At 44.2% G+C, this 26,715-nt stretch overlaps 1 protein-coding gene across 1 annotated transcript; it reads left to right on the top strand.

Annotated features, from left to right (window-relative positions):
* The first annotated feature begins 17,135 nt into the window (after positions 1–17,135).
* LOC120919604 (ADP-ribosylation factor 1-like) lies at positions 17,136–18,106 on the top strand. The gene has a single exon (XM_040331831.1). The coding sequence runs from the start codon at positions 17,320–17,322 to the stop codon at positions 17,878–17,880; it is 561 nt and encodes a 186-aa protein (XP_040187765.1). The 5' UTR covers positions 17,136–17,319; the 3' UTR covers positions 17,881–18,106.
* The last annotated feature ends 8,609 nt before the right edge of the window (positions 18,107–26,715 follow it).

Raw genomic sequence — 26,715 nt, 5'->3', positions numbered from 1 at the left:
TCCAGAGGGAAATCCATATTTTCTCTGATGCATCAGTTGAAGCTATAGCTGCAGTGGCCTATTTGAAGACCTCAGGAGTTAATGGAGACATACACTGCAACTTTGTTCTAGGCAAGACAAAGCTAACACCAAAACCCGCACATACCATACCCAGACTTGAACTTTGTGCAGCTGTGCTAGCAGTGGAAATAGCTGAAGTCATAAAGAGTGAAATGGACATTAACATTGATTCCTTCACATTTTACACAGACAGCAAGATAGTGCTTGGTTACATTTACAACCAAACTAAACAATTTTACGTGTACGTCAGCAATAGAGTAGAACGTATCAGAAGGTTCTCCTTGCCAAAGCAGTGGCACCATATTCCCACTGACCTTAATCCTGCCGATTGTGGGACAAGAGCTATATCTCCAGTAGCTCTCCTCGACTGCTTGTGGCTGTCGCCTCCAAGATTTCTTTCTGAAAACTCCTACTCAATTTCCACGGACACTACCTATGAACTGGTACATCCTGACGATGATAAAGAAATCAGGTCTATGTACACCACACTGTGTACCTCTGCGAGTTCAGAACAAAAACTAAAGTCGCATCGTTTTGAACGTTTCTCAACCTGGTCATCAGCTGTTAGGGCCGTTGCTTATTTGATACACATTGCCCATTGTTTTAAAAGGAGCTCAACTTCAGAATGTCATGGCTGGCATATCTGTACCAACCTCCCTACTGCAACGGAAATTGAGCAGGCGGAAAGGGTTATCATTCGCTGTGTACAACAAGAAGTGTACATGGAAGAGTTGCACAGATTCAAAGGTGGAATACCTCTATCAAAGGGTAGTTCACTATTTAATCTGAACCCTGTAGTCGATGACAATCAGTTGCTACGAGTTGGAGGTCGAATAGAGAAATCTGACCTGTGCAGCAAGGAACAAAACCCCGTCATCATACCAGGTCAGCACCACATTGCCACTCTTCTAATACGGCACCATCACGAACTAATACAGCACCAAGGCCGACAATTTACAGAAGGCGCTATCAGGTCAGCTGGCTTGTGGATTGTTGGAATGAAGAGATGTGTTTCTTCCCTGCTTTTTAAATGTGTCAAGTGTCGCAAGTTAAGAGGTAGACACCAACTACAACAAATGGCAAGCCTGCCATTTGATCGCCTAAGTACAGATCCACCCTTCACCTACGTTGGAGTTGATGTATTTGGTCCGTGGACTGTGGTAACTCGTAGGACTCGCGGTGGAGCAGCCAATAGCAAGAGGTGGGCTGTGTTGTTTACCTGTCTCAGCGTACGAGCTGTACATATCGAGGTGATCGAGTCAATGGATTCGTCTTGTTTCATCAACGCTTTACGAAGATTCTTCTCCATCCGAGGACCTGTCAAACAGCTAAGATCCGACTGTGGTACCAACTTCGTTGGAGCCTGTAAAGAACTTCAACTAGACAATTTCTTAGCAAACAATGGATGTACTTGGCTGTTTAATTCACCACATTCTTCGCATATGGGAGGATCCTGGGAGCGAATGATTGGAATCGCTCGAAGAATTCTCGATTCCATGTTGCAGGACCACAAGTCTTCACTATTGACTCACGAGACTTTGAGTACCTTTCTCTCAGAAGTATCCGCCATCATTAATGCAAGGCCTCTAGTACCAGTATCTTCCGATCCTGATGCTCCAATGATCCTTACCCCAGCCACACTCCTTACTCAGAAGGTTGGAACTACCGTGATATCTTCTGCCGAGATTGACCCGAAGGATATCTATAGGCGTCAATGGAAACGGGTGCAACACCTAGCCAATGTGTTTTGGCACCGCTGGAGAAAGGAGTACCTGCATACCCTTCAAAGCCGTTCCAAATGGCAAACACCCAAGCCCAACCTCAAAGTAGGAGACCTTGTTCTTCTGAAAGATAGAGAAGTCCGTCGCAATGAGTGGCCTATGGGTCTTGTAACAAGCGTAATGCCCAGCGATGACGGAAAGGTTCGAAAGGTTGAAATTAAGATAACTAAAGGAGGTTCTGCTCGGACTTTCTCACGACCAATCACGGAATTGGTGCTTCTTCTCCCAAGTGAGTGACTTAGGCAGGAGTACCGGCTATACCTGCTATGGCGGGGAGAATATCACTATCACTATTGACTGTGCTACTGTTGAAGTCCCACGATTACAAACGATAGACTGCAGGACTCAAGCCATCTGTTTTTTGGACGTCATGTTTCATTGTTCATTTACTGCGTACCTTCTTGTGTTTGCGGGTATCTCGTATCTATGGTTTACACACCAGTTTTACCTTTAACGTTTCTTCCCCTACAGGTTCAAGTTGGACTTATCTTTATATATGTAATAGACTTTGAAATCTAAAGATTTCAGGCGGGGAGTGTCATGTTACATGATATTATTTTTATTATGTACTGTCTCTTTAATCCCTATCTAGTTTGACTCTTGTGGCATTCCTTAGTTTGCATGCTGCTCAGTCTCCTCCCCCTCTTTTCTGTATCAGTCATTTCAATGCTGTACTTCATGTGACCTGTATGTTTCTTCTACCTGCATGTAAGAATCGTTCTTTTACCTGTTGTAACTTGCATTCTACGGATCATACGACGAATAAACATCGCCAGATCTTCTTTCATGTGAGTTGTGACTGAGTAAGCTATCTGGAAAGGTGATTTGGGATGGATAATCTCTTCAGGGCAATGAGCTCCATGTGCTACTAAAAAATACATTCATAGCCTTTGTAGCCGATTCAGAATACCTATCCAGGTGCACAATACCCACTTTAGCTAGAGTGGCGACAAAGGCTACATTGCTGGAAGCAGGAGTGCTTCTGATTAAAAATTATACACCTGAACCTGCTACCTGTTACCCTTCCACCTCTTCAACTACCACTTTTATTCTTCTACCACGTTTGGTAAATAAAGCAAAGAAAAGGAAGTCTAAAGTGTGGACATTGAAGACGGCGAAGAAATAGAGGTAACATGCCGCCCAAAACAAACCAGCAGCTCCTCCAGGGGTAGTGCTACAGCTAGATAAGTGAATGATAGGAATACTTATTAAAAACCTTTAAATAATCCCACTAAAAAATAAAACGCCAAACTAATAAAAATGATAAAGAAGGCACTGAGGAAGGAATTACTGACCAAAAAGGATGCCAAATATTGAATCCCTAAAGCACATAGACTGTAATTAACTATTTAACCAAAGTGCTTAAGAATAGAGAAAGACCACCAGGGAGACCTATAATTAGTGGCATGAATTCACTTTTCTCTTGGTGAATACATGACCTCTTTTTGCAGCCCCTCACAAAAAGTTACTCATCTTATTTTAGAGACAGTAAGCATTTGATGAAAAGACACACCTGTATTTGATGATAACTTATTGGTCACAATTAATATTGAATTCCTGTATGCCATCATGATACAGCAGGATGCTTTGACAGCAACTCGTACAGCATTGGAGATCAAATCAGACCTCAACCCTGCTCAGAAGAAGTTTCTGGTGAAGGCCTTGGAGATATCCATGACCAGTAATGATCTTTGGCATGATGGATCTTTCTTCAACCAAATAAAAGGCATAGCTATGGGGGCCAAATATGCCCCAAGTGTAGCTAATATAGTACTTGGACAATGGGAAGAAAGGGAGATCCATGGTAAGGATAGACCCAAGATAGCTTTATACAAAAGGTATACTGTATAGACAACATTGTTATTTTGTGGAGAGGTTCAGTGGATAGCATAAAAGATTTCATGGAGGAGATCAATTGAAATTCATATGGATTAGTTTTTAATGGTGGGTGGAATTCTGATTCGGTTAATTTTTTGGATCTGGTTTTGACTAACGTAAATGGATTTGTGAATACAAAAGCCTACTTTAACCACTTCCCGACGGCCGTACGACTTTGTACGGCCGCAGGGTGGCTCTACATCTCTGGGAGGCCGTGTTTTTACGGCCTGCGCGCGCAGCCAGCGCCACGGGCGCGCGCGCGCTCGCCGCATCGCTGAGATGCCGATGCGAGTGCCTGGCGGCCGCGATGTCCGCCAGGGACTCGCGATCGGTGGCTACAGGGACAAGACGTGGAGCTCTGTGTGTAAACACAGAGCTCCACGTCCTGTCAGGGGAGAGAGGAGACGGATCTGTGTCCCTTGTACATAGGGACACAGCATCGGTCACCTCCCCCAGTCACCCCCCTTCCCCCACAGTTAGTAACACAATTCAGGGTACACATTAACCCCTTCCTCACCCCCTAGTGTTAACCCCTTCAATGCCAGTCACATTTATACAGTAATTAGTGCATATTTATTGCACTGATCGCTGTATAAATGTGAATGGCGCCAAAAATGTGTCAAAAGTGTCCGATGTCTCCGCCATAATGTCGCAGTCACGAAAAAAAATGCTGATCGCCGCCATTAGTAGTAAAAAAAAAATAATAAAAAATAATAATTCTGTCCCCTATTTTGTAAGCGCAATAACTTTTGCGCAAACCAGACGCTTCTTGCGATTTTTTTTTTTTTTAACAAAAATATGTAGAATAATACGTATCGCCTAGACTGAGAAAAAATTATTTTTTTAAAAAAAATTGGGCAATTTATTATAGTAACAAGTAAAAAATATCGTTTTTTTTTCAAAATTGTCGCTCTATTTTTGTTTAAAGCGTAAAAAATAAAAACCGCAGAGGTGATCAAATACCACCAAAATAAAGCTCTATTTGTGGGGAAAAAAGGACATCAATTTTGTTTGGGAGCCACGTCGCATGACCGCGCAATTGTCAGTTAAAGCGACGCAGTGCCGGAAGCTGAAATTTCACCTGGTCAGGAAGGGGTATATGTGCCCAGTAAGGAAGTGGTTAAAGATACAGATCGTAATAATCATATTCATACAGCAAGCTGCCACTATCCTAAATGGTTGGGGGCTATCCGATATTATGCGCATAAGGCGAAATTGTAAAAATCAATGATTTTCGGGAACAATCAGGTGTTTTAATACAAAGAATTAGCGATACCAAAGGAGTTTACTATTATCAGTCAAGCATATGGTTGAAGCAGTGGACAGATATACATTGCTCATGGATAAACATAAGAATTAAGGAGATGAATTCAGTATAGCTTTTGTCATGGAATTTATTATAGTTTACAAAATACTTGAAAGGATTATCAGGAAACACTGACCCATCCTCCTGAGAGGTAAGGCTACTTTCAAACTGGGATAGCGGGCCTGTTAGCCGTAAAGTGACACTAGTTTTAGCAGTGCTTTATGGTTGTTTTAGCGGCACTTTACAGCCGTATTAGAGGCGCTTTTCAGCCACTAGCAGTCGCTTTTAACCCGTGCTAGCGGCCAAATAAAAGGTTAAAACCGCCCGTGTTGCGGCGATTCGGAAGCACTGCCCATTTATTCCACTGGGCAGGGGCGGTTTTCGAGCGCTGTATACATCGCTGCTTGCAGGACTTTTTTTCTTGTCTCACAAGCGCACTGCCCCAGTGTGAAAGCACTTGGGCTTTCACACTGGGGAGGCATGAGAGGCAGTTTTCAGGCACTTTACAGTCGCTATTTTTAGCGCTAAAATGCTTAAAAACTGCCTCAGTGTGAAAGGGGTCTAAGTGGATTACTTCCTAAAAAAAACTAGGTTTATATCCTGGAGTTTGAGAAATAGGTTGGCCCGAAACATACCTAATCCACCCAAAAACATATGTACGTTTTGGAAGTTGTAAAACTGTTATGCCGCATACACACGACCATTTTTCATGTCATGGAAAAAAATGACATTTTTCTCGATGTGATTAAAAAAATGCTCGAGCAAAGCGCGGTGACGTACAACGCGTACGACGGCACTATAAAGGGGAAGTTCCATTCGAATGGCGCCACCCTTTGGGCTGATTATGCTAATTTCCCGTCTCACAACTTGCTTCTGAGCATGCACGTTTTTTCCCCGTCGTTAAAGCGTACAAACAACCATTTTTTACGACATGAAAAATTAGAGCAGGTTCTAAATTTTTAATGGCCATTTTTTCATTGAGAAAAATGCTCTAGAGCCAACACACGACCGTTTTTAACGACCAATTTAAAAAATGCAATTTTTCTCATCATGAAAAACGGTCGTGTGTACGCGGCATTAGAAATAGCATCAGAAAAAGTACTTCCTTTAAATCAAATAATACAGGGATACAATATCAATAAATATATCACCTGTTAAAGTGATCATGTCACATATTTGTTACTCTGTCCATGTGGGATTCAGTATGTGGGGCATACAGCAAGAAACTTAGGGGTCAGAATCAATAAAAAAAATGTAAAACATAAAAAACGTCTTTCCTAAGCGTGGTGTACCAAATCATTTCAAATTGCTTCGCAATAAAGATCAGGGATTATTGACTTTTTGTGCTATTGACAAAATTGAACAACACTGGAGGGGGGTAATATGACCCAAGCTATTTCCATGAACAAAACAAAGTGGAGTTTTGAGTTAAATACTTTAAATCTTGCAGGTCTTAATGTAGATACAGATCTGAACTGTTTTATATCCAGTTTGTAAGATTCAGCATTTGTCTCTATTCAATCCAATCGATACAAATTTTTTAAATATTTTTATAGTTTCCATTAGGATTTTTTTTTATATAATTTAATACTCCTATTAGGGTTCAATATGTCCAATATATTGTAAATTTACTTAGAATTAATGTACATTTATTATACATATTTTATATATATATAGCACCGTCTTAGTGGCTACCGGTATATAAAACAAAAAAATGAGTTTTGTCTTCAGTTTTTACTTTAACCAGTTAATCACATACCTGATCTGTGCGGCGGGGTAGACAGAGCGCCCGCGCGCCCCTGCTCCCTGGCTGTGCTGCGATTGGCTGCAGCATCAACCAATCATCGGCTGCTGGGCGCTGATTGGTCCCCGGCAGCTGATGATCGGCTCTGGAGATTAGCGAAGAGAGCCCTGTGTAGGTAAACAACCACAGGGCTTTCTTCTGACAGCAGGAATGTGCTGTTTTTTTCTTCCTGCAAAGCAGCACATTGCTTAGAGAAATCAGCACACAGCACACACAGGAAAACGTGTTGGCCACACATTCAACCCCTTTGATCGCCCTAGATGTCAACCCCTTCCCTGCCAGTGTCATTAGTGCAGTGACAGTGCATATTTTTTAACCCTGATCACTGTATTGGTGTCACTGGTTCCCCAAAAAAGTGTCAAAAGTGTCAGTTAGCGCAGTCCCGATATAAGACGCTGATCGCCGCCACTAGTAAAACATAATTAATAAATAACAATTCCATAAATCTATCCCATAGTTTGTAGATGCTATAACTTTTGCGCAAATCAATCAATATATACTTATTGGGATTTTTTTTTTATTATTTAAAAACATGTAGCAGAATACATTTTGGCCTAAACTAATGAAGAAATCATATTTTTTTATTGGATGTGTTTTATAGCAGAATGTAAAACATTAATTTTTGTTTTTAAATTACGGTCTTTTTTTGTTCATAGCACAAAACATAAAAGCCGCAGTGGTGACCAAATACCACCAAAAGAAAGCTCTATATGAGGGAAAAAATGTTTATTTGGGTACAGTGTCGCACGACCGCGCAATTGTCTATTTAAAATAATACAGTGCAGTTTTGCAAAAAATAACCTGGTCGTTAAGGGGGTAAAACCTTCTGGAGCTGAAGTGATTAAGTATATTAAGTGTATCGGGCAATCTGTGTATGGACATCATAACAATGCATTGTTACTGTAGTGGAGGAATCCGCCAACAGTACAGCTCGAACTCTCATGTAGTAAAACAAGACTTCCACAAGGGGTCACACTTGTATAAAATGATAGATGGTAAATACAGAAAAATACACTAGTCTGTATTTTTTTATTATTATTATTATAATTATTATTATTATTATGATAGGTACTTATAAAGCGTTGCCAATTTACGCAGCAGTTTAGTTGTGAATTGTACATTCTCATGGAATTAATATCTGTAATAATGATGAAGCTGAGCATGAGTTCCAATACCCCATGTCTTATTGATCATGTGTTCCACTTTTATATGAGGACCAATCTGTCCAGCAAAATTGTCAGTTAGGACTTGTTAAAAGGGGTTGTAAATCTTTGTGTATTTTTTACCTTTTTTTTAACCCCCCAGCACCCCCCCCCCCCCCCCGTTTTACTTACATGAGCCCCAAATTTCCATGGGCGTGTCCCCGCCGTCGCTCTCTCCACGGGTTCCAGGCTTTTGATTGGATAGATTGATAGCATCGCAGCCATTGACTCCCGCTGCTGTCAATTAAATCCAATGACGTGGGCGCCGGGGGGGCGGGGCTGAGACTGGCATTCGGCAGTGGCAGTAAGTGTTATTTAAAAAAATAAAAAATAAACCTTTAGTGTCACTTTAATTAAGCCCCGGACCTTTAGGCAGCTAAATGCCCAGGCCAGGTTTTGCGATTCGGCACTGCGTCGCTTTAACAGACAAGTGCGACGTGGCTCCCAAACAAAATTGGCGTCCTTTTTCCCCCACAAATAGAGCTTTCTTTTGATGTTTTTTTATCACCTCTTCGGTTTTTATTTTTTGCGCTATAAACAAAAATAGAGCGACAATTTTGAAAAAAATTCAATATTTTTTACTTTTTGCGATAATAAATATCCCCCAAAAACATATATAAATTTTTTTTTTTTACTCAGTTTAGGCCGATACGTATTCTTCTACCTATTTTTGGTAAAAAAAAAAATCGCAATAGGCGTTTATCGATTGGTTTGCGCAAAATTTATAGCGTATACAAAATAGGGGATAGTTTTATTGCATTTTTATTAAAAAAAATTTTTTTACTACTAATGGCGGCGATCAGCGATTTTTTTCGTGACTGCGACATTATGGCGGACACTTTGGACAATTTTGACACATTTTTGGGACCATTGTCATTTTCACAGCAAAAAATGCATTTAAATTGCATTGTTTTTTTGTGAAAATTACAGTTGCAGTTTGGGAGTTAACCACAGGGGGCGCTGTAGGAGTTAGTGTTCACTTAGTGTGTGTTTACAACTGTAGGGGGGTGTGGCTGTAGGACTGACGTCATCGATCGAGTCTCCCTATATAAGGGATCACTCGATCGATGCAGCGCCATAGTGAAGCACGGGGAAGCCGTGTTTACATACGGCTCTCCCCGTTCTTCAGCTCCGGGGAGCGATCGCAACGGAGCGGCTAGAAACGAATAGCCGCGCCGTCGTCCCGGATCGCTCCCCGCGGGAATCCGACCGCCGCATGTAGCGGGGGGGGGGCCCCGATCGGACCCCCCACCCGCTAGAAGGCAAGGACGTACCTGTACGCCCATTTGCCTGTACGTGCCATTCTGTGGACGTACATATACATGCGGCGGTCGGGAAGTGGTTTTAAACTTGCAGTTTAAGTTTAAAGCTGCAAAGTCAGTGCTCGGAGATGTACACAAGTCACACCGGTGGCAAAAATAAACCTGCAGTCAGGTTCAGTGGGAATGTATAGCGCTGAATTCAACCCATTCAAGTGAAAGAGGCTGCAAAGCGACCGCATACAATGCGCAGTGGTGCCAACTTATTTGCAATCTTCAAATTAACGTACAATGAGCTGCACAGCGCAGCAGACATTCCCTGAACACTGCGGTGGTGCCGGAATGAATGAATGACTACTGTGCCCATGTGTGTCCCCCATCAGCTGACCAAGAGGTCAAAGACCCGACACCCAGAAGAAGCTCAGGGAGCAGATGTCAACAGCTGGTGAGGGATCCATCAGTTGCATTGCTGAAAGGTGGAGGTGAGTATTCTGCAGATTTTAGTTCCAGTTAAACCATTTGATCTCCAGAAGATTTACCCCCCTTCATGATAAGGTCATTTTGTGTCGTGTGACACTGTACCCCAAAAAAAAAAAATAGGTTATTTTCTTCCCACAAATAGAGCTTTCTTTTGGTGACACTTGATCACCTCCTGCGGTTTTAATTTTTTCCGCTATAAACAAAAAAAATATATATTTATTTTTGCTTTTACCAGTAATGGCAGCGGTCAGCGACTTATAGCGGGACTGAGATATTGCGGTGGACAAAAGGGACACTAAAGCCGTGTACACACGATCGGTTTGTCCGATGAAAACAGCCCCATCTGTCTTTTTTCCACCGGTGAAAAAAAATTGAACATGTTTTAAATTTTTCCTATGGATAAAAAAGCGATAGAAAAATCCGATCGTGTGGAACTCCATCGGAGAAAAATCCATGCATGCTCAGAATCAAGTGGACGCATGCTCGGAAGCATTGAACTTCATTTTTCTCAGGACATCATAGTGTTTTACGTCACCGCGTTTTGGCACAGTCGGATTTTCGAACTATGGTGTGTAGGTAAGACTGATGAAAGTCGGCTTCATCGGATATCCAACGAAAAAATCCATCAGACTAGATTCCATCAGATATCCGATTGTGTTTACAGGGCTTAAGGGACACTTTTTGTGGACCAGTGACACCAATACCGTGAGCAGTGCTTAAAAATGCACGATCACTGTACTAATAACACGGGCAGGGAAGGGTTTAACATCAAAGGGTTAAATGTGTGCCTAGGGAGTGCTTGCTAACTGTGTGGGGGAGGTGCTTTTACTATGGGAAAGCAGAGATCCATGTTCTTGCTTTGTAGGAACACAGGATCACAACCTTCCCTTCTCACAGAACGGCGATCTGCCTTGTTTCCATAGGCAGACCACCGTTTTGCCTGTGTCCCGAACGATTGGCTGGTCCCAGCGGACATCCCATTCCCTAGACCCGCTGATTGGCTCCCGCTGTGTCCAATCACAGCAGGATGGGGTCGCTGGTGGTGTGCGCATGCACGCCCCCAGACCTGGAAGTGCAGGATCACGTACATGTACATGATCCTGTCCCGGGGAGGTGCCTTGCCGCCGAATATTTACGGTCGCAAACACTTAAAGAAACCTTGTCACCAGGCTTCACTTTTTGAATGAAAACTTTAAAACAGTAAAGGATAATAGGCACCTATTTGCCTAAATTGTATTCCCTATGTTGTGACCCTTGTAACTTCAGTAGGAAGCTGACAATCCTCTAGAAATGGTAAATCCTGTGTGTACTAGCCCCCGTGTTTCTGTATTTACAGCTATTTCGTAGAACATTTTAGAATATCAGCAGTTACCTCTGCACCCATAAAGTAAATGAGCAGAAATGTCAGTTAGAGCAGAAGTGTTAGGTGGGGTTCATGTGTGTGTCCTGCGTTTTTGGCACAGTGTGTTTGTAGGCAGGTGCAGTCTGCTGTCCCCACTGCAGGTGGCGCTCAATCGCAGTGGCAATGCAGAGGGAGAGGAAGTCATGAGGGAACAGGATTCATCTATGGTTTCCTGAGTCACTGGGGCAAAAATCCAATGGGATGCTGGCTGCCCATGTGGAAATAAAGCACAGGCGCAATATCAGTGTAGTATGAAAGTAAATTGAATACACAATTGGATGTGGGTAATCACAAAAGTGAAGAAATCGAAGGCATTGGGCACAATGCAGGGTGTCCGTGAAGAGGGTACGTCCGTGAGGCTTCTCACTGGTTGCTCAGAGCGGGCTGCGCGGGTGGTTCTGGCACTTGCTAAATCTGGAACGCACAGGGATGACGTCACTTCCAGAATGTGAAGAACTAATAGGCGACGCGTTTACGGAGCATGCGCTCCTTCTTCAGGCCCACTCTGCGCAACCAGTGAGAAGCATGATGTTATAAAAAAGGGTTTAAAACCAATTTAACTCCTTGATTACATCTGAGATGTTAACCCCTTCCCAGCCAGTGTTATTAGTACAGTGACAGTGTATAGTATAGTATTAGCACTGATCACTGTATTAGTGTCACTGGTGGTGTCAGGGGCAGTTAGTGTACCTCCCAGCCAGTGTCAGTTAGTGTCAAATTTCCCATTGCACTACCGCAGTCCCACTATAAGTCACTGATCACCACCATTAGTAGATAAAAAAAAAAAAAAATCCTTTACAAACCCTTTAACTCCACTTTTGTGAAAAAACATTCCCCTCTGGGTGATAGATGTACATTGCAAGGATTATAACAACCTTTGTTGCTGATTCCTATCTTTTAATATTCTGAAGTTTGTTGCTCTGTGCTTCTGTACTGAGTGGGTCTAAAGAGAGTGGTTTCAGAATTATCTATCAGGTGTGCACCTGCAGAGCTCTAATGAGGAAAGCTGCAGGGCCTGCATCCCTTTAAATGTGTTCTTATTGGAAGTATCTCACTAAAGCCCTGTACACACGGTAGGACTTTTGGCCAACCAACTTCAAAATCTGCAACTTTTCAAATTTGTCCGACCGTGTGTACGCTCCATCAGACCAACTTTTTCTGGTTTCATCCAACAAAAAGTTGGGTCTGCGAACAGACCAACTTTTTGGCAACAAAAGTCCGATGGTGCTTTGTGTGACCGTGTGTACAGCAATCCAACCAACTTTTGGACAAAGTGCAAATACGAATGCTCAAAACCAATGTTAAAAGCAAAAAACAATAGCAGAAGTTAACCAAAGGGTGGCGGTAAAGAGCAGAAAAGAGCAAAAAAAAACACATGATGTTAGGAAACTTTTAGAAAAGTTTGCAGAAAAGTCTGACTGTGTGTATGCTATGGGTGTGGCAGGACAAATCAATTAGGACAAAAATCCAAGGGAAATTTTGTTGGATGTCCTACCGTGTGTATGAGCCTTTACAATGACATTTTTGTTGCAGGGGATGCCTGAAATCTGACTTGTATCTTAGGCAGACTTCTGGGAAAATCAGTGAGCCAATCACACAAGTAGGAAATGATGTTTCTGGGGTGTGTTCTGTACACACTCTGTGTACAGAACATCTCCATGTAGCCATATTGCATTGCATAAATTACAGTGTTAATAGGTGTGCGCAGCCTATTGCATTAGGGTGTGCACCCCAAAGCTCAAACACACACTACCGATCACTCACAATGTTCATTCACAAAGGGAAGGGGATGGTCAATTACATATTTACCGGCCACTTCCTCCACTCATCCTAAAACATCCTTGCAGCAACAGCTGGCGGGAGAGGAGGGAAGCTAGTAGCACTGCAGGGGGAAGGAGGGAGCCAGGGAAGTAGGGGGAATCTGTGCTGTAAAGGGTGATTAGGGTGTGCCTGGGCACACCTGGCACACCCTGTGTGCACATCTATGACAGTGCTGCAGATTAAAAAGGAAAGGTCATTTTAATAACATTCAATTACAATATGACTTTCTTTGCTTGCTATTTTTTTTCCCCCACGAAAGTGGAGTTACCTTTTAACCCCCTTCCTTACCGGGTCATAATAATATGACGACGGCATTAACCCTCCCTCCGGGTAGACGTCATATTACGTCCTTTCTTCCCAGCCATCTAGGGGGCGCACCCCCGCGGCACCGCTCGTGACCCTGTGCGCGTGCACGTCGGCCGCAGTGTCCGCCGGGCACCCGTGATTTCCCACGATCACAGCAGGAGTGTGGACCTGTGTATGTAAACACACAGATCCACCTCCTGTCAGAGGTGAGGAGACCGATGTGTGTTCCCAGTACAGAGGGACACACATCGGTCTCCTCCCCTTGTGAGTCCCCTCCCCCTACAGTTAGAATCACTCCCAGGGAACATATTAACCCCTTCAGTGCCCCCTAGTGTTAACCCCTTCCCTGCCAGTCACATTTACACAGTAATCAGTGCAGTTTTATAGCACTAATCGCTGTATAAATGTGAATGGTCCCAAAAACGTGTCAAAAGTGTCTGATGTCCACCGCAATGTCACGGTCACAATAAAAATTGCCGCCATTACTAGTAAAAAAATAAAAATAAATAGAAATGCCATAAATCTATCCCCTATTTTGTAGACGCTATGGGCTAGATTCAGAGAGGAGTTACGTCGGCGTATCTCCAGATACGCCGGCGTAACTCCGAATGCGTGCCGTCGCATCTCGGCGCCTGATTAATAAAATCAGATACGCCTCAATGTTGCCTAGATACGAGCAGCGTAAGTCTCCTATTACGTCGTATCTTAGGGTGCATATTTACGCTGGCCTCTAGGTGGCGTTTCCGTTGATTTCTGCGTAGAATATGTAAATGAGCTAGATACGCCGATCCAGAAACGTACGTCCTCCAGGCGCATTGATTTACGTTGTTTACGTAAGGCTTTTTTTGGCGTAAAGTTACCCCTGCTATATGAGGCGTAGCCAATGTTAAGTATGGACGTCGGGACAGCGTCGAATTTTCCGTCGTTTACGTCGTTTGCCTAAGGCGTACGCGAATAGGGCTGTGCGTAAGTTATGTTCATGTCGAAAGCATTGACTATTTGCGGTGTAATTTGGAGCATGCGCACTGGGATACTTTCATGGACGGCGCATGCGCCGTTCAATAGAAGCGTAAAATACGTGGGGTCACGGGTAATTAGCATACAACACGCCCCCTACCAGCCTATTTTGAATTAGGCGGGTTTACGTCGGCCCATATACGCTACGCCGCCGCCGTAACTTCGGGTGCAAATTCTTTCTGAATACGGGACCTGCCTGTCAAAGTTACGGCGGCGTAGCGTATATGAGATACGCTACGCCCGCCTAAAGATAGGCATTTCTCTGTGAATCTAGCCCTATAACTTTTGCGATAGTATACGTATCGGTCTAAACTGAGGAAATTTTTTTTTTTTTAAATTGTGATATTTATTAAATCAAAAAGTTGAAAATATTGTGTATTTTTCAAAATTGTCGCTCTTCTTTTGTTTATAGTGCAAAAAATAAAAACCGCAGAGATGATCAAATAACACCAAACGAAAGATCTATTTGGGGGGGGGGGGGGGGACATAAAGATTTCATTTGGGTACAGTGTTGCATGACCGCGCAATTGTCATTCAAAGTGCAACAGCGCTAAAAACTAAAAATTGGTCTGGGCAGGAAGGGGGTGAAAATGCCCTGTATGGAAATGGTTAAAGAAATGCAGTGTTAAATAGTGAAAAATGGCCTGTTCATGAAGGGAGGTAAAAACTCCAAAGACAAGCTGATAGGTTAATTGGCTTCTGTGTAAAAATTGACCCTAGTATATGAATGTGAGTAAGGGACCTTAGATTGTGAGCTCCTTGAGGGTAGGGACTGATGTGAATGTACAATGTATATGTAAAGCGCTGCGTACCTAAATAATAATAATAACCTTCCAGAGCTCAAGTGGTTAATAATATTTTGTAGCAGGCTGCATTTTATCAGTTCTGCCACTAGATGGCGCACTGTGAAACTGAGGACATTGTATTTGTTACTTGTATTCCCTTTTTCTATCTTTTATTTCTACATTTAATGATATTTTTGTGATGTAGAGAAAGGTTCCTGTTGATAGGGACTGTGTAGGGACATCCTGTTTGTACCCGGTGGTGATAAGAAGCATGCATGTAATCAGCATACCAGTTTGACATGAGCCTGTGTAACGATGGGACAGTGCAACACCCCTCCCAGCAGATCACAGCGATCGGCAACAAGGAAATCTGCTTAATGAAGCAAGCACTGTATGCATACTGCACTACTGGGACTGCCTTATGTCTGATGTGAGTGTGTCTAGTTGCTAATGTTGGAGGAATGTGAAACTATATTTTCCACTGTTGATTACTCAGAAAATGCATTTTTAAGCATAGGTGTGCGCAGCCTATAGCATTAGGGTTTGCACCCCAAAACGCAAACACACATGCGTGCCTATATATATATATATATATATACACACACACTCTAAATAAATGCAAACATGTAACTGCTTCAGCCCTGGAAGGTTTTACCCCCTTCCTGACCAGAGCACTTTTTACAATTTGGCACTGCGTCCCTTTAACTGACAATTGCGCGGTCGTGCGAGTCTGTACCCAAACAAAATTTGCGGTTTTTATTTTTTGCGCTATAAACAAAAAAAGAGCAAAGATTTTGGAAAAAAATATATATTTTTAACTTTTTGCTATAATAAATATCCCCAAAAGTTTTTCCTCCGTTTAGGCCAATATATATTCTTCTACATATATTTGGTAAAAAAAAATTGCAATAAGTGTATATTGATTGTTTGCGCAAAAGATATAGGCCCGGATTTACAAAGCACTTACGCCGACGTATCTCGAGATACGCCGCGTAAGTGTAACTATGCGCCGTCGTATGTGTGCGCCGTGCCCACAATCTGAGATACGCCTAAAAATAGGCTTCCTACGACCGACGGAACTTGCCTACGCCGGCGTATCGTGGGCGCATATTTACGCCGGGCGCATTTGCCGCTCCCATAGATTTTCTATGCACATATGCAAATGAGGGAGATACGCCGATTCACAAACGTAGTTGCGCCCGGCGCATCATATACGCGGTTTGCGTAAGTCGTATCTCGGGCGTAAAGTTTCTTCCCCATATAGGAGGCGCAACTCATGCAAAGGTATGGACCAGGGAACACAAGCCTTCCTATCTTTTGTCGTTTACGTTGTACGTGAATATGACTAGGCGTAGGTTACGTTCACGTCGTAGGCAGTGATTCGACGTATCTTAGGCAGTTGTCTCGACGTGATTCTGAGTAGGGTTGCCACCTCATCCCTTTAAAACAGAACACATATGAATTACACAAGTTCTGAGGCTAATTTAATGCAGGTAAGGCATCAAATGAGTCTAATTACCACCTTAATTAGCCACAGAACCTGAGTAATTAATATGTGTTCTGTCTTAAAGGTATGAGGTGGCAACCCTAATTCTGAGCATGCGCACTGGGATGCGGCCACGGGACGGCGCATGCGCCGTTCATTTTAAGTACTTCTATGGCGCTTGGCCCATCATTTGCATGGGGTCACGTCTCATTAGCATGGCTCACGCCCACTTCCACCTACGCTGGCTTACGCCAAGGAAACCCAGCGTATCTTTAACAGCGAGTGGGAGCAAGTGCTTTGTGAATCCAATGCTTGCTTCTGTGCGCTGTGCCGGCGTAGCGTAAAAGAGATACGCTACAGCGGCATAAATATGCGCCGATGTATGTGAATCCGGGGCATAGTGTCTGCAAACTATGGGAAAGATTTTGGGCATTTTTATAATTTTTTTTTTATAATCTTTTCCAAGGCCTAAAAAAATCTTGGGATAAACAATTCAACTGTTGTACATTTCTGTGAAGAGCAATAAAGTTTTTCTTTCTTTTTTTGTTAAGTAATCATGTGATACCTCTTCAAGTGGTCATGTGACCCAACAAGCTCCAGCGTGGAAAGTACAGCATTGCACAAGCAGAGCAGGAGGAAGAGATACTATGGGAGACTTAGAAGTGCTCCTGCTACGTAAGGAAGTCTGCATCCATTTGAAGACTCCTTGTCATAGCTGTGGTTGTCCTAGACATGGGCAGCCTGGTGAGCAGGGTTCAAGGCTTCTGTGGAAGGAGGACTATACAACAAGCATTAGTTGTAATGATCGGAATGGATGGAGGAGGGAAGACTACGATTCTCTACAGACTGAAGTTGAATGAAGTGGTGCAAACAATACCAACAATTGGATATAATGCGGAGTCGTTGAACATTGTAGATGACATGCCACTCTTGGTATGGGATGTTGGCCTGGGAGCGAAGGGTTGGCCTTTGTTGAGACATTATTTATCCGGTTGTAATGGCTTTGTGTTTGTGGTGGACAGTACAGACACTGAGAGATTCCAGGAAGCCAAGGAAAACCTGTTTATGGTATTAAACTTTACAGAAATTGTGGACATACCATTCATTGTACTGGCCAACAAGCAGGATCTGGAGGGCGCTTGTTCCCCTTCCGAAGTGGCACAACGTCTTGATCTGGAGAGGATTCAATATAATAAGTGGGCCGTATTTGGCTGCAGTGGGCTTACTGGAGAAGGGGTTAAAGAGGCTCTAGAGAAATTGTGCACAATGATAAAGGAGCACAGGTCACTATAAGAAAAGGAACACAATGGTGATGCCTTTCCAACTTGGAAATGGTCAAAATACGCATTGCTGAGGGGCGGGAAATAGAAGTGTGATACAATCCGCCACCTTACACTGCAACTGGAACTTAATGCAATCTCACTTTGTGAAAAAAAAAAAAAAAAGTATCCTACCACACATCAGTGGTTGTGCTAGCACAGTCCTTACTAAAAGTAAATATCTTTCTTCCTTTCATGTAGTCTGTATAATTGTTGTTGCTTTAATATATATCTATGTATGGCCATACACTGTGCAATCTGATTTCAAAATATCATTTAGATCTACACAGGCCTTCCTGATTTAAAGGAGTTGTAAAGGAAAAAAACATTTTGCCTAACATTAATGTCTGCAAGGTAGACAGACAGAATAGTGTAATGATTCTGTTAAAAAACAAGTAAATACCTATTAAATTCCTTCATCTATATCACCTCCGGCGTTCTTGTTTCTGTTCTCTCATTCACTTCCTGGTTTGCGGCGCTCGTTCATGTAAGAACTACATTTCCCAGTATGCATTGCAGCACGCCCAGTAATTCTCACCTCCTTGAAGTCTCTAACACGTAGAGAGCGTCCTGCCGCACAGATGTAGTTCCCAGGAGGGGGCGAGCACGTCACTGACCACCGCAGTAAAGCCTCCCTTCACGGCGGTGAGTAACAATCAGACAAGCAGGAAGTGAACAGAACAGAGAAGAAATAGAGCAACTTCTGAGCAAAAACGAACAATGAGGAAGTGAAAAGAGGAATGTCTGCAGGTAAAGGATGCTTATTATGATTTTTTCTTTTTTTCCTTTACAACCCCTTTAATACTAATATTACATAGGGATGCACCAATACCATTTTTTGTACATGTACCAATACTTTTTTTTAGTACTCTCTGATACCAATGGCCGATACTTACCGCAACTCTTTTGTGTACACTTAAAGCGGGATTCCACCCACAATTTTTTATTTTTTTTTAAAAGTCAGCAGCTACTTACACTGTAGCTGCTGACTTTTAATAAGGACACTCGCCTGTCCTACTCGCCTGTGCTGATGGCCCCCCCCGATGCCGATCCCTCGATCGGTGCAGGTCCCGCGCCGCCATCCACACTAAGGGAAACAGGCAGTGAAGCCTTACGGCTGCACTGCGCGTTTCCTACTGCGCATGCGCGAGTCTCGTGCCGACTTGTGAATGGGCGGCTGCTCTCTGGGATTACACACAGTTCCCAGAGAGCAGCGCGCCCCATTCACTCAAGAGGATGCAGAAGAAGACAGACCGCAGTTACGGAAGGCAGATTGCGGACTTTGCATAGCAACAGGTATTTCGGATTTTTTGTGGAAAAAAAATTCTGTATGGAACTCCACTTTAACCACTTTGCATATTGCTGCCCAAAGACCAGAGCACTTTTTGCGATTCGGCACTGCGTCGCTTTAACTGACAATTGCGCGGTCGTGCGACGTGGCTCCCAAACAAAATTGGCGTCCCTTTTTTCCCACAAATAGAGCTTTCTTTTGGTGGTATTTGATCACCTCTGCGGTTTTTATTTTTTGCGCTATAAACAAAAATAGAGCGACAATTTTGAAAAAAATGAATATTTTTTACTTTTTGCTATAATAAATATCCCCCAAAAATATATAAAAAAATACTTTTTTTGTTCCTCAGTTTAGGCCGATACGTATTCTTCTACATATTTTTCGTAAAAAAAAAAATCGCAATAAGCGTTTATTGATTGGTTTGCGCAAAAGTTATAGCGTTTACAAAATAGGGGGTATTTGTATGGCATTTTTATTAATATTTTTTTTTACTAGTAATGACGGCGACCAGCGTTTTTTTTTTTTTCAGTACTGCGACATAATGGCGGACACTTCGGACACATTTTTGGGACCATTGGCATTTTTATAGCGATCAGTGCTATAAAAATGCATTGGATTACTATAAAAATGCCACTGGCAGTGAAGGGGTTAACACTAGGGGCGGGGAAGGGGTTAAGTATGTTCCCTGGGTGTGTTCTAACTGTAGGGGGGGTGGCCTCACTAGGAGAAATGACCGATCTTCTGTTCATAGATTGTATGAACAGAAGATCAGCATTTCCCTCCCGGTCCCCGCTCTGTAACGAGCGATCGCGTGTGCCCGGCGGCGATTGTGCCTGCCGGGCACACGCTCGGGGGCGAGCACGCCTCCGGCAGCGCGCACACGCCCCTAGTGGCCTGCGCGAGAGCCGACGTTATATTACGTGCTCTCGCGCAGGGGAGCCAACCTGCCGCCGTAAAACGACAGCGGCAGGTCGGCAAGTGGTTAAGCTGTTAGAAATGGTACAAAGCATATGTAGCGCCCCCTTACTTTTAGTATGGGCGCTATGCCAAAGTTAATGGGGAATGGGAGGGTTAGTTTACTCCCATTCACAATTTGTGGAAATTTGGGTTGTTGCCAATTTCAGAATTTGTCCTGTAGGTCAGTCTGCGCTCCAGGGGTGCGTTATTACCCCTGGGCGGCAGTTGGCGCTAGAGGGGTTCTGACAGACCCACTTTCCCCAGCAGCCAATCAGAGGACCTTCAGGGTACGCGCATCCATGGGCCCCGCCACCGTGGCCTGCTTCAATGAGGTTATGCACCATGCAGAGCCTCACCCTAACATTGAGAGGGGCCCCAGCGACTTGCTGGGTCCCAACCTTCTGCTGAGAGGATCCTAAGCTGGGAGCTGTGCGATGGGGGATCGGCTCGGGGAGGACCTAGAACTAGAGGTTGCCCGGGAGGCCTGGACGAACCATCGGGAAACCGGTCGCCACACTGCATGACAGGTATGCTTAAAGCGGAGTTCCAACCACAATTAGCATTTTTTAAATGTATGTCCTTTCCTCCTGCGTTTTTATAATATAAATCTGGTCACTTACTATTTTACAATCCGCCGCCGATCCGCATAGATATTCAAAAAAGATAGTTTATGAAACTGTCTACACCGTTGTCATTTTGCTTGTGGGCATTGTGAAGCCTACAGGCACTTAGGGCCAGATTCACAGAAGAGATACGACGGCGTTTCTCTGAAACGCCGTCGTATCTCTCAGAGTATCTATGCGACTGATTCATAGAATCAGTTACCCATAGATAGCCCTGAGATCCGACAGGTGTAATTGTCTTACACCGTCGGATCTTAGGATGTAGTACCTCGGCCGCCGCTGGGTGGAGTTTGCGTCGTATTCCAGCGTCGGGTATGCAAATTAGGTTTTACGGCGATCCACAAAGTTTTTTTGCGTTCGTTACGTCGTTGCTAGTCTAGTTTCCCGCCGCAAAGTTAGTCGTCGTTTTACCTGCCCTAACTTTACACAGCCCATGTTAAAGTATGGCCGCCGTTCCCGCGTCAAATTAAAAAAAAAACAATTTTTGCGTAAGACGTCCGGGAATATGAAAGTACGCTACGCACGTCGCCGTTCGAAAAAATGACGTCACTTCGCGCAAAGCACGGTGGGAATTTCAAAACGGAGCATGCGCGTTAGGTCCGGCGCGGGAGCGCGCCTAATTTAAATGGCACACGCCACTTTGAATTACGCGGCCGCCGGCTTAAGTTTTCACGCAAGTGCTTGGTGAATCAGGCACTTGCGATGAAAACTTGCGGCGGTGTAACGTATATACGATACGTTACGCCGCCGCGATTCTACGTGAATCTGCCCCTTACTTCCTGGAAGTCTTGGATGGGGAGTGATAATTGGACAGCGCACTGCATCCTGGGAAATGATGACACACATTTCCCAGGAGCATTAGAGGGAGATGATGTCAGAATCCTAGGTGGTTTCAAAGGCAGATTTCGTGGGACCGCATAGCAACAGGCATTTCCAGATGAGTAAAAAAAAAAAAAAATTCTTATTTTTTTTCTTTTTTAGTCGTAAGCTACAGTTTAAAGCAAAATTGTTTTTTTGATGGAACCTCCACTTTAAGCTGTCAGTTGGTGACACAAATCTGAATTTACTGGGAGGATTCATTCATCCTGTTCTCACATAGAGGTCTGTTCCTCCCAATGAGCTTTAAGTGGCGCCCCGGCTGCCAGGCCTGTGATAGTCGCCTGTCCGGGGGCACTTTACCCACCCTGATCGGGGTGGCGACAAACTGAGTTACACTATTGCTAATTCGAATTACAGAATTTCTGGGGGAGTGATCTCCCTCTGATGTCACCTGGGGAGATCACATGGCCTCTCATCTCCTCCACAGAAGCCATCCATCGGAGCTGTAAAGCGGCCGCAAGTCACGTGACTGGCCTGAAGACAGCTGAAATTCTGTATTTAGTACACTCGGTTTTTAAAAACAACTTACACAATGTGCTATGCCAGCCTCTAATAGAGAGGCTGAAAGTGACAAATTTAAAGTTTTTATTTTTATAATAATAGCGGTGTGGGGGGGGGGGGGGGGACCTGGCCAGAGAAAAATATGCACTGTCACGGTACGAATGACACTGGCTGGGAGGGGGTTAACATCAGGGGCGATCAAAGAATTAACTGTGTGCCTAGTCTGTGTTTTACTAAACTGTGTGAGATGCTTTTACTAGGGGAAGAGATGGAATTTATTCCCTGCTTTGCAGAGACACAAATTCCATCCCTTCCCTCATGTCAGAATAGCGATCTGTCTTGTTTACATAGGCAGATTGCAGTTCTGGCTCTCTCATGATTGGCGGGTGCCGGAGGATATCAGGTACCAATGCCATGCACCCTGCCAATCAGCTTCCGATGTGTGTAATCGCAGCTGGAGCGAGCCGCCGGTAGCGCGCATGTGCACCCTCCTACCCAGAAAGTGTTGAATCATGTGTGTATATATATACGTGATCCGGCGCACAGGTGCCGCCCTGTAACAGCAAAACTGCTATAGGGCGGACCTTAAGCGGTTAAAAACATAATGAAATATTGACTATGGCTAGCAAGAAAATATGGGATCATTGTGCAATAGGATGATGGCAACTGTTTTTTCTTGGTGGATTAATGTGAAACATGTCCAACAGGGTCAAACAGGGAATTTTACTGCATACTGTAATTGTGTGTTAATGCGGCGGGCGTAAGCGCGCCTAATTCAAAATAGGCTGAGGGGGCGTGTTTTATGTCAATATGGGTTGACCTGACGTGATTGACGTTTTTTAGGAACGGCGCATGCGCCGTCCGTGTACATATCCCAGTGTGCATTGCGGCTAAGTACGCCGCACGGACGTATTGGTTTCGAAGTGGACGTAAATTACGTCCAGCCCTATTCACGGACGACTTACGCAAACTACGTAAAATTTTGAAATTTCGACGCGGGAACGTCGCCCATACTTAACATTACTAGTCCAGCTATTTGATGGAATAACTATACGCCTGAAAATGCCTTACGTAAACGGCGTATCTGTACTGCATCGGCGGGGCGTACGTTCGTGAATCGGCGTATCTAGTGATTTACATATTCTACGCCGACCGCAATGGAAGCGCCACCTAGCGGCCAGCCTAAAAATTACACTTTAGGATACGACGGTGTAAGACACTTACGTCGCTCGTATCTTAGCCTAATTTAAGCGTATCTGGTTACCAGAATACGCTTAAATTTGCGTCGGCACAGATTCAGACTTAGGCTGGCGTATCTACTGATAAGCCAGCCTAAGTCTTTCTGAATCTAGCTAAGTATGTGCCTTAGAGACGCTCATAAGGTGCACCAAAGTATCTGAATAAAGGAAAAGTATTTTTTGTTTTCCACAGCAACCACCTAAAAAAACATCAGACAAAAAGAGGAAAGAAACATTCTGATGGTTTTGGCTGGGATTTATAAACCAGAGTTGTGTTGAATCTTTGGACTCTAGAGGTCGCTAGTAGTTCACTGAACAACTCCTGACTAATGTCAATAATGTAGCATTTTCCCTACAAACCATAAATGTAAAAGACCAATACACTGACCATAAATGCAAAGTAGACACCAATGTCACAGGGCACAGTTTATTTACACTAACATCCAGGCAAAGTGGACTCTTCTCCACCAATATAAGGGGCAGTTAGCCATCGACCATCAATGTAAGAGAACATTTCTCCAAGACCATCAATATAGGGGGCATTACACTGACCACTAGTCTAAGGGGGAATGTCACTGACTAACAAAGTAAGGGGGCATTACACTGATTACCAATGTACAGTGAGGGAAAAAAAGTATTTGATCCCCGGCTGATTTTGTACATTTGCCCGCTGAAAAAGAAATAATCAGTCTATATTTTTATTGGTAGGTTTATTTTAACAGTGAGGCCCCGTACACACGTCCGAGAAACTCGACAGGCAAAACACATAGTTTTGCTCGTCGAGTTCCTTGTGAACCCTTGTGAACCCGCCGAGGATCTCGGCGAGCCAAGTTTCCTCATTGACTAACGAGGAAATAGAGAACATGTTCTCTATTTGGCCCGACGAGATCCTCGTCGGTTTCCTCGGCCGAAAGTGTACAGACGACCGGGTTTCTCGGCAGAATACGGCTCCGATCGGTTTCCGGTTGAATTCTGCCGAGAAACTCGGTCGTGTGTACGGGGCCTGAGAGACAAAATAACAACAAAAATATCCAGAAAAACGCATTTCCAAAAAGTTATAAATTGATTTGCATTTTAATGAGTGAAATAAGTATTGATCCCCTATCAATCAGCAAGATTTATGGCTCCCAGGTGTCTTCTATACAGGTAACAATATGAGATTAGGGTCACTCCCTTAAATTAGGAGGGAGTGCTCCTAATCTCAGCTTGTTACCTGTATAAAAGACACCGATCCACAGAAGCAATCAGATTTCACTCTTTCCACCACGGCCAAGACCAAAGAGCTGTCCAAGGATGTCGGGGACTAGATTGTAGAAACACAAAATAACTGCCAATCTCACTCAGTCTGGGGCTCCATGCAACATCTCACCTCGTGAAGTTTCAATGAGGAATCAGCCCAGAACTACACGGGAGAATCTTGTCAATGATCTCAAGGCAGCTGGCACCATATTCACCAAGAAAACAATTGGTAACACATTACACGGTGAAGGACTGAAATCCTGCAGCACCCGCAAGGTCCCCCTGCTTAAGAAAGCACATGTACAGGCCCGTGTGAAGTTTGCTAATGAACATCTGAATGATTTAGAGGAGAACTGGGTGAAAGTGTTGTGGTCAGATGAGACCAAACCATGGATTTTTGTAAAAAAGTTTTGGTGTGGGAGTTCCCCTCAAAATCCATATCAGACCTAAGGGTCTGGTATGGATTTTCGGGGGACCCCACACTTTTTTTTTGGCATGAGGTTGTCCTTAAAATCCATACCAGACCCTAAATGCTTGGTATTGATTGGGGTGGACCCCCATGCCCTTTTTAAAAAAAAATTCTATTGCCGTCAATGTTTATTTTTTCATTCAGCTGTTGATGGGGAAGCCCGTTGACGGCTGATGACTCATCCGTTGTTGAGGATGCCTCGACCGGGTTCCCGGCCCACTCCTTAACAACCAGCTATTCACTGTGACCTTATTGGGCAAAGCTTTGCCCAATCAGGGTTTAGAATGCACTGTGCAGTGCATTGTGGGGCGAACATCCTGCCGAACGCCCTACAAATTTGGGGGTTCGCCAAACGGGCGAACAGGCGATGTTCGGGCAAAACTTTGACTTGTCCCAAACTGTTCGCCCAACACTAATACTGACCATCAATATAATAAAGGCACAACACAGACCACTAGGTAATGGAGGAGGGCAGAGCTTGCAGGCATCATCAGGGGGCTGGCTGCCTGAACTCAAAAGAGACAGCCAAACTGGTGAACAGGCGATGTTCAGGCAAAACTTTTACTTGGCCCAAACTGTTCGCCCAACACTAATACTGACCATCAATATAATAAAGGCACAACACAGACCACTAGGTAATGGAGGAGGGCAGAGCTTGCAGGCATCATCAGGGGGCTGGCAGCCTGAACTCAAAAGAGACAGCCAAGTTAACAAAGATGTCCAAAAGAATGTACGGGGGCACTACATTGACCATCAATGTAAGGAGGCATTTCACTGACCACCAATGTAAGGGGGGGACTACACTAAATAACAATATTTGGGAGCAGTACACTGACCATATACTGATAAACTGGCAACTTGTTTCCCTACTCCCCACACATCCCTCCCACCACCCCACACCACTTATGTGTGAGAAGAGAAGATGCCCAGCCAGTCACCATTCTGTTCCACAGCACCCACAGGTAGATCCTTCCACACCGCATGCAAACAGAATGCCCCCCGTGCAACTCTTAGGCCCCGTACACACGACCGAACATGTCTGCTGAAACTGGTCCGCGGACCAGTTTCAGCAGACATGTTTGGTCGTGTGTAGGCCCGAGCGGACAGGATTCCAGCATACATTTGCCCGCCGGGCCTTTTTCCAGCGGGCAAATATTTCCAAACTTGTTTTAAAACAGCCCGCTGGAATCCTGTACGCTCGGACATGTTCGGTCGTCGGTACAGACCTACCGTACATGTCCGAGCGCCCGCCATCCCTCGCATGCGTCGAATGACTTTGACGCATGCGTGGAAGCATTGAACTGGCAGGGTCGCCCACGCCGCCGCGTCATCGTCGCGGCGACGGCGCGGCCCCCCCCCCCGCAAATTGTTTACGCGCGGATTTCTGTATGATGGTGAGTACAGCCACCATACAGAAATCCCCGGGCAGACATGTACAGTGAAAACGGTCCGGCGGACCGGTTTCATCGTACATGTTTGCTCGTCTGTACGCGGCATTATTCTTATTTATTTTTGGAAGAAAAAATGATGTTCCATTACACACTCTGGGCCAGATTCAGGAAGCTATTGCGCCCGCGCAATCATAGGTTGCGCGGCGCAATAGCTGTTTTGC

This window comes from Rana temporaria, chromosome 12 (genome assembly GCF_905171775.1).
Source record: "Rana temporaria chromosome 12, aRanTem1.1, whole genome shotgun sequence".
Classification (NCBI taxonomy): Eukaryota; Metazoa; Chordata; class Amphibia; order Anura; family Ranidae; genus Rana; species Rana temporaria.
The sequence above is the reverse complement of the archived record's forward strand: the minus strand, read 5'-3'. Positions and strand labels throughout refer to the sequence as shown.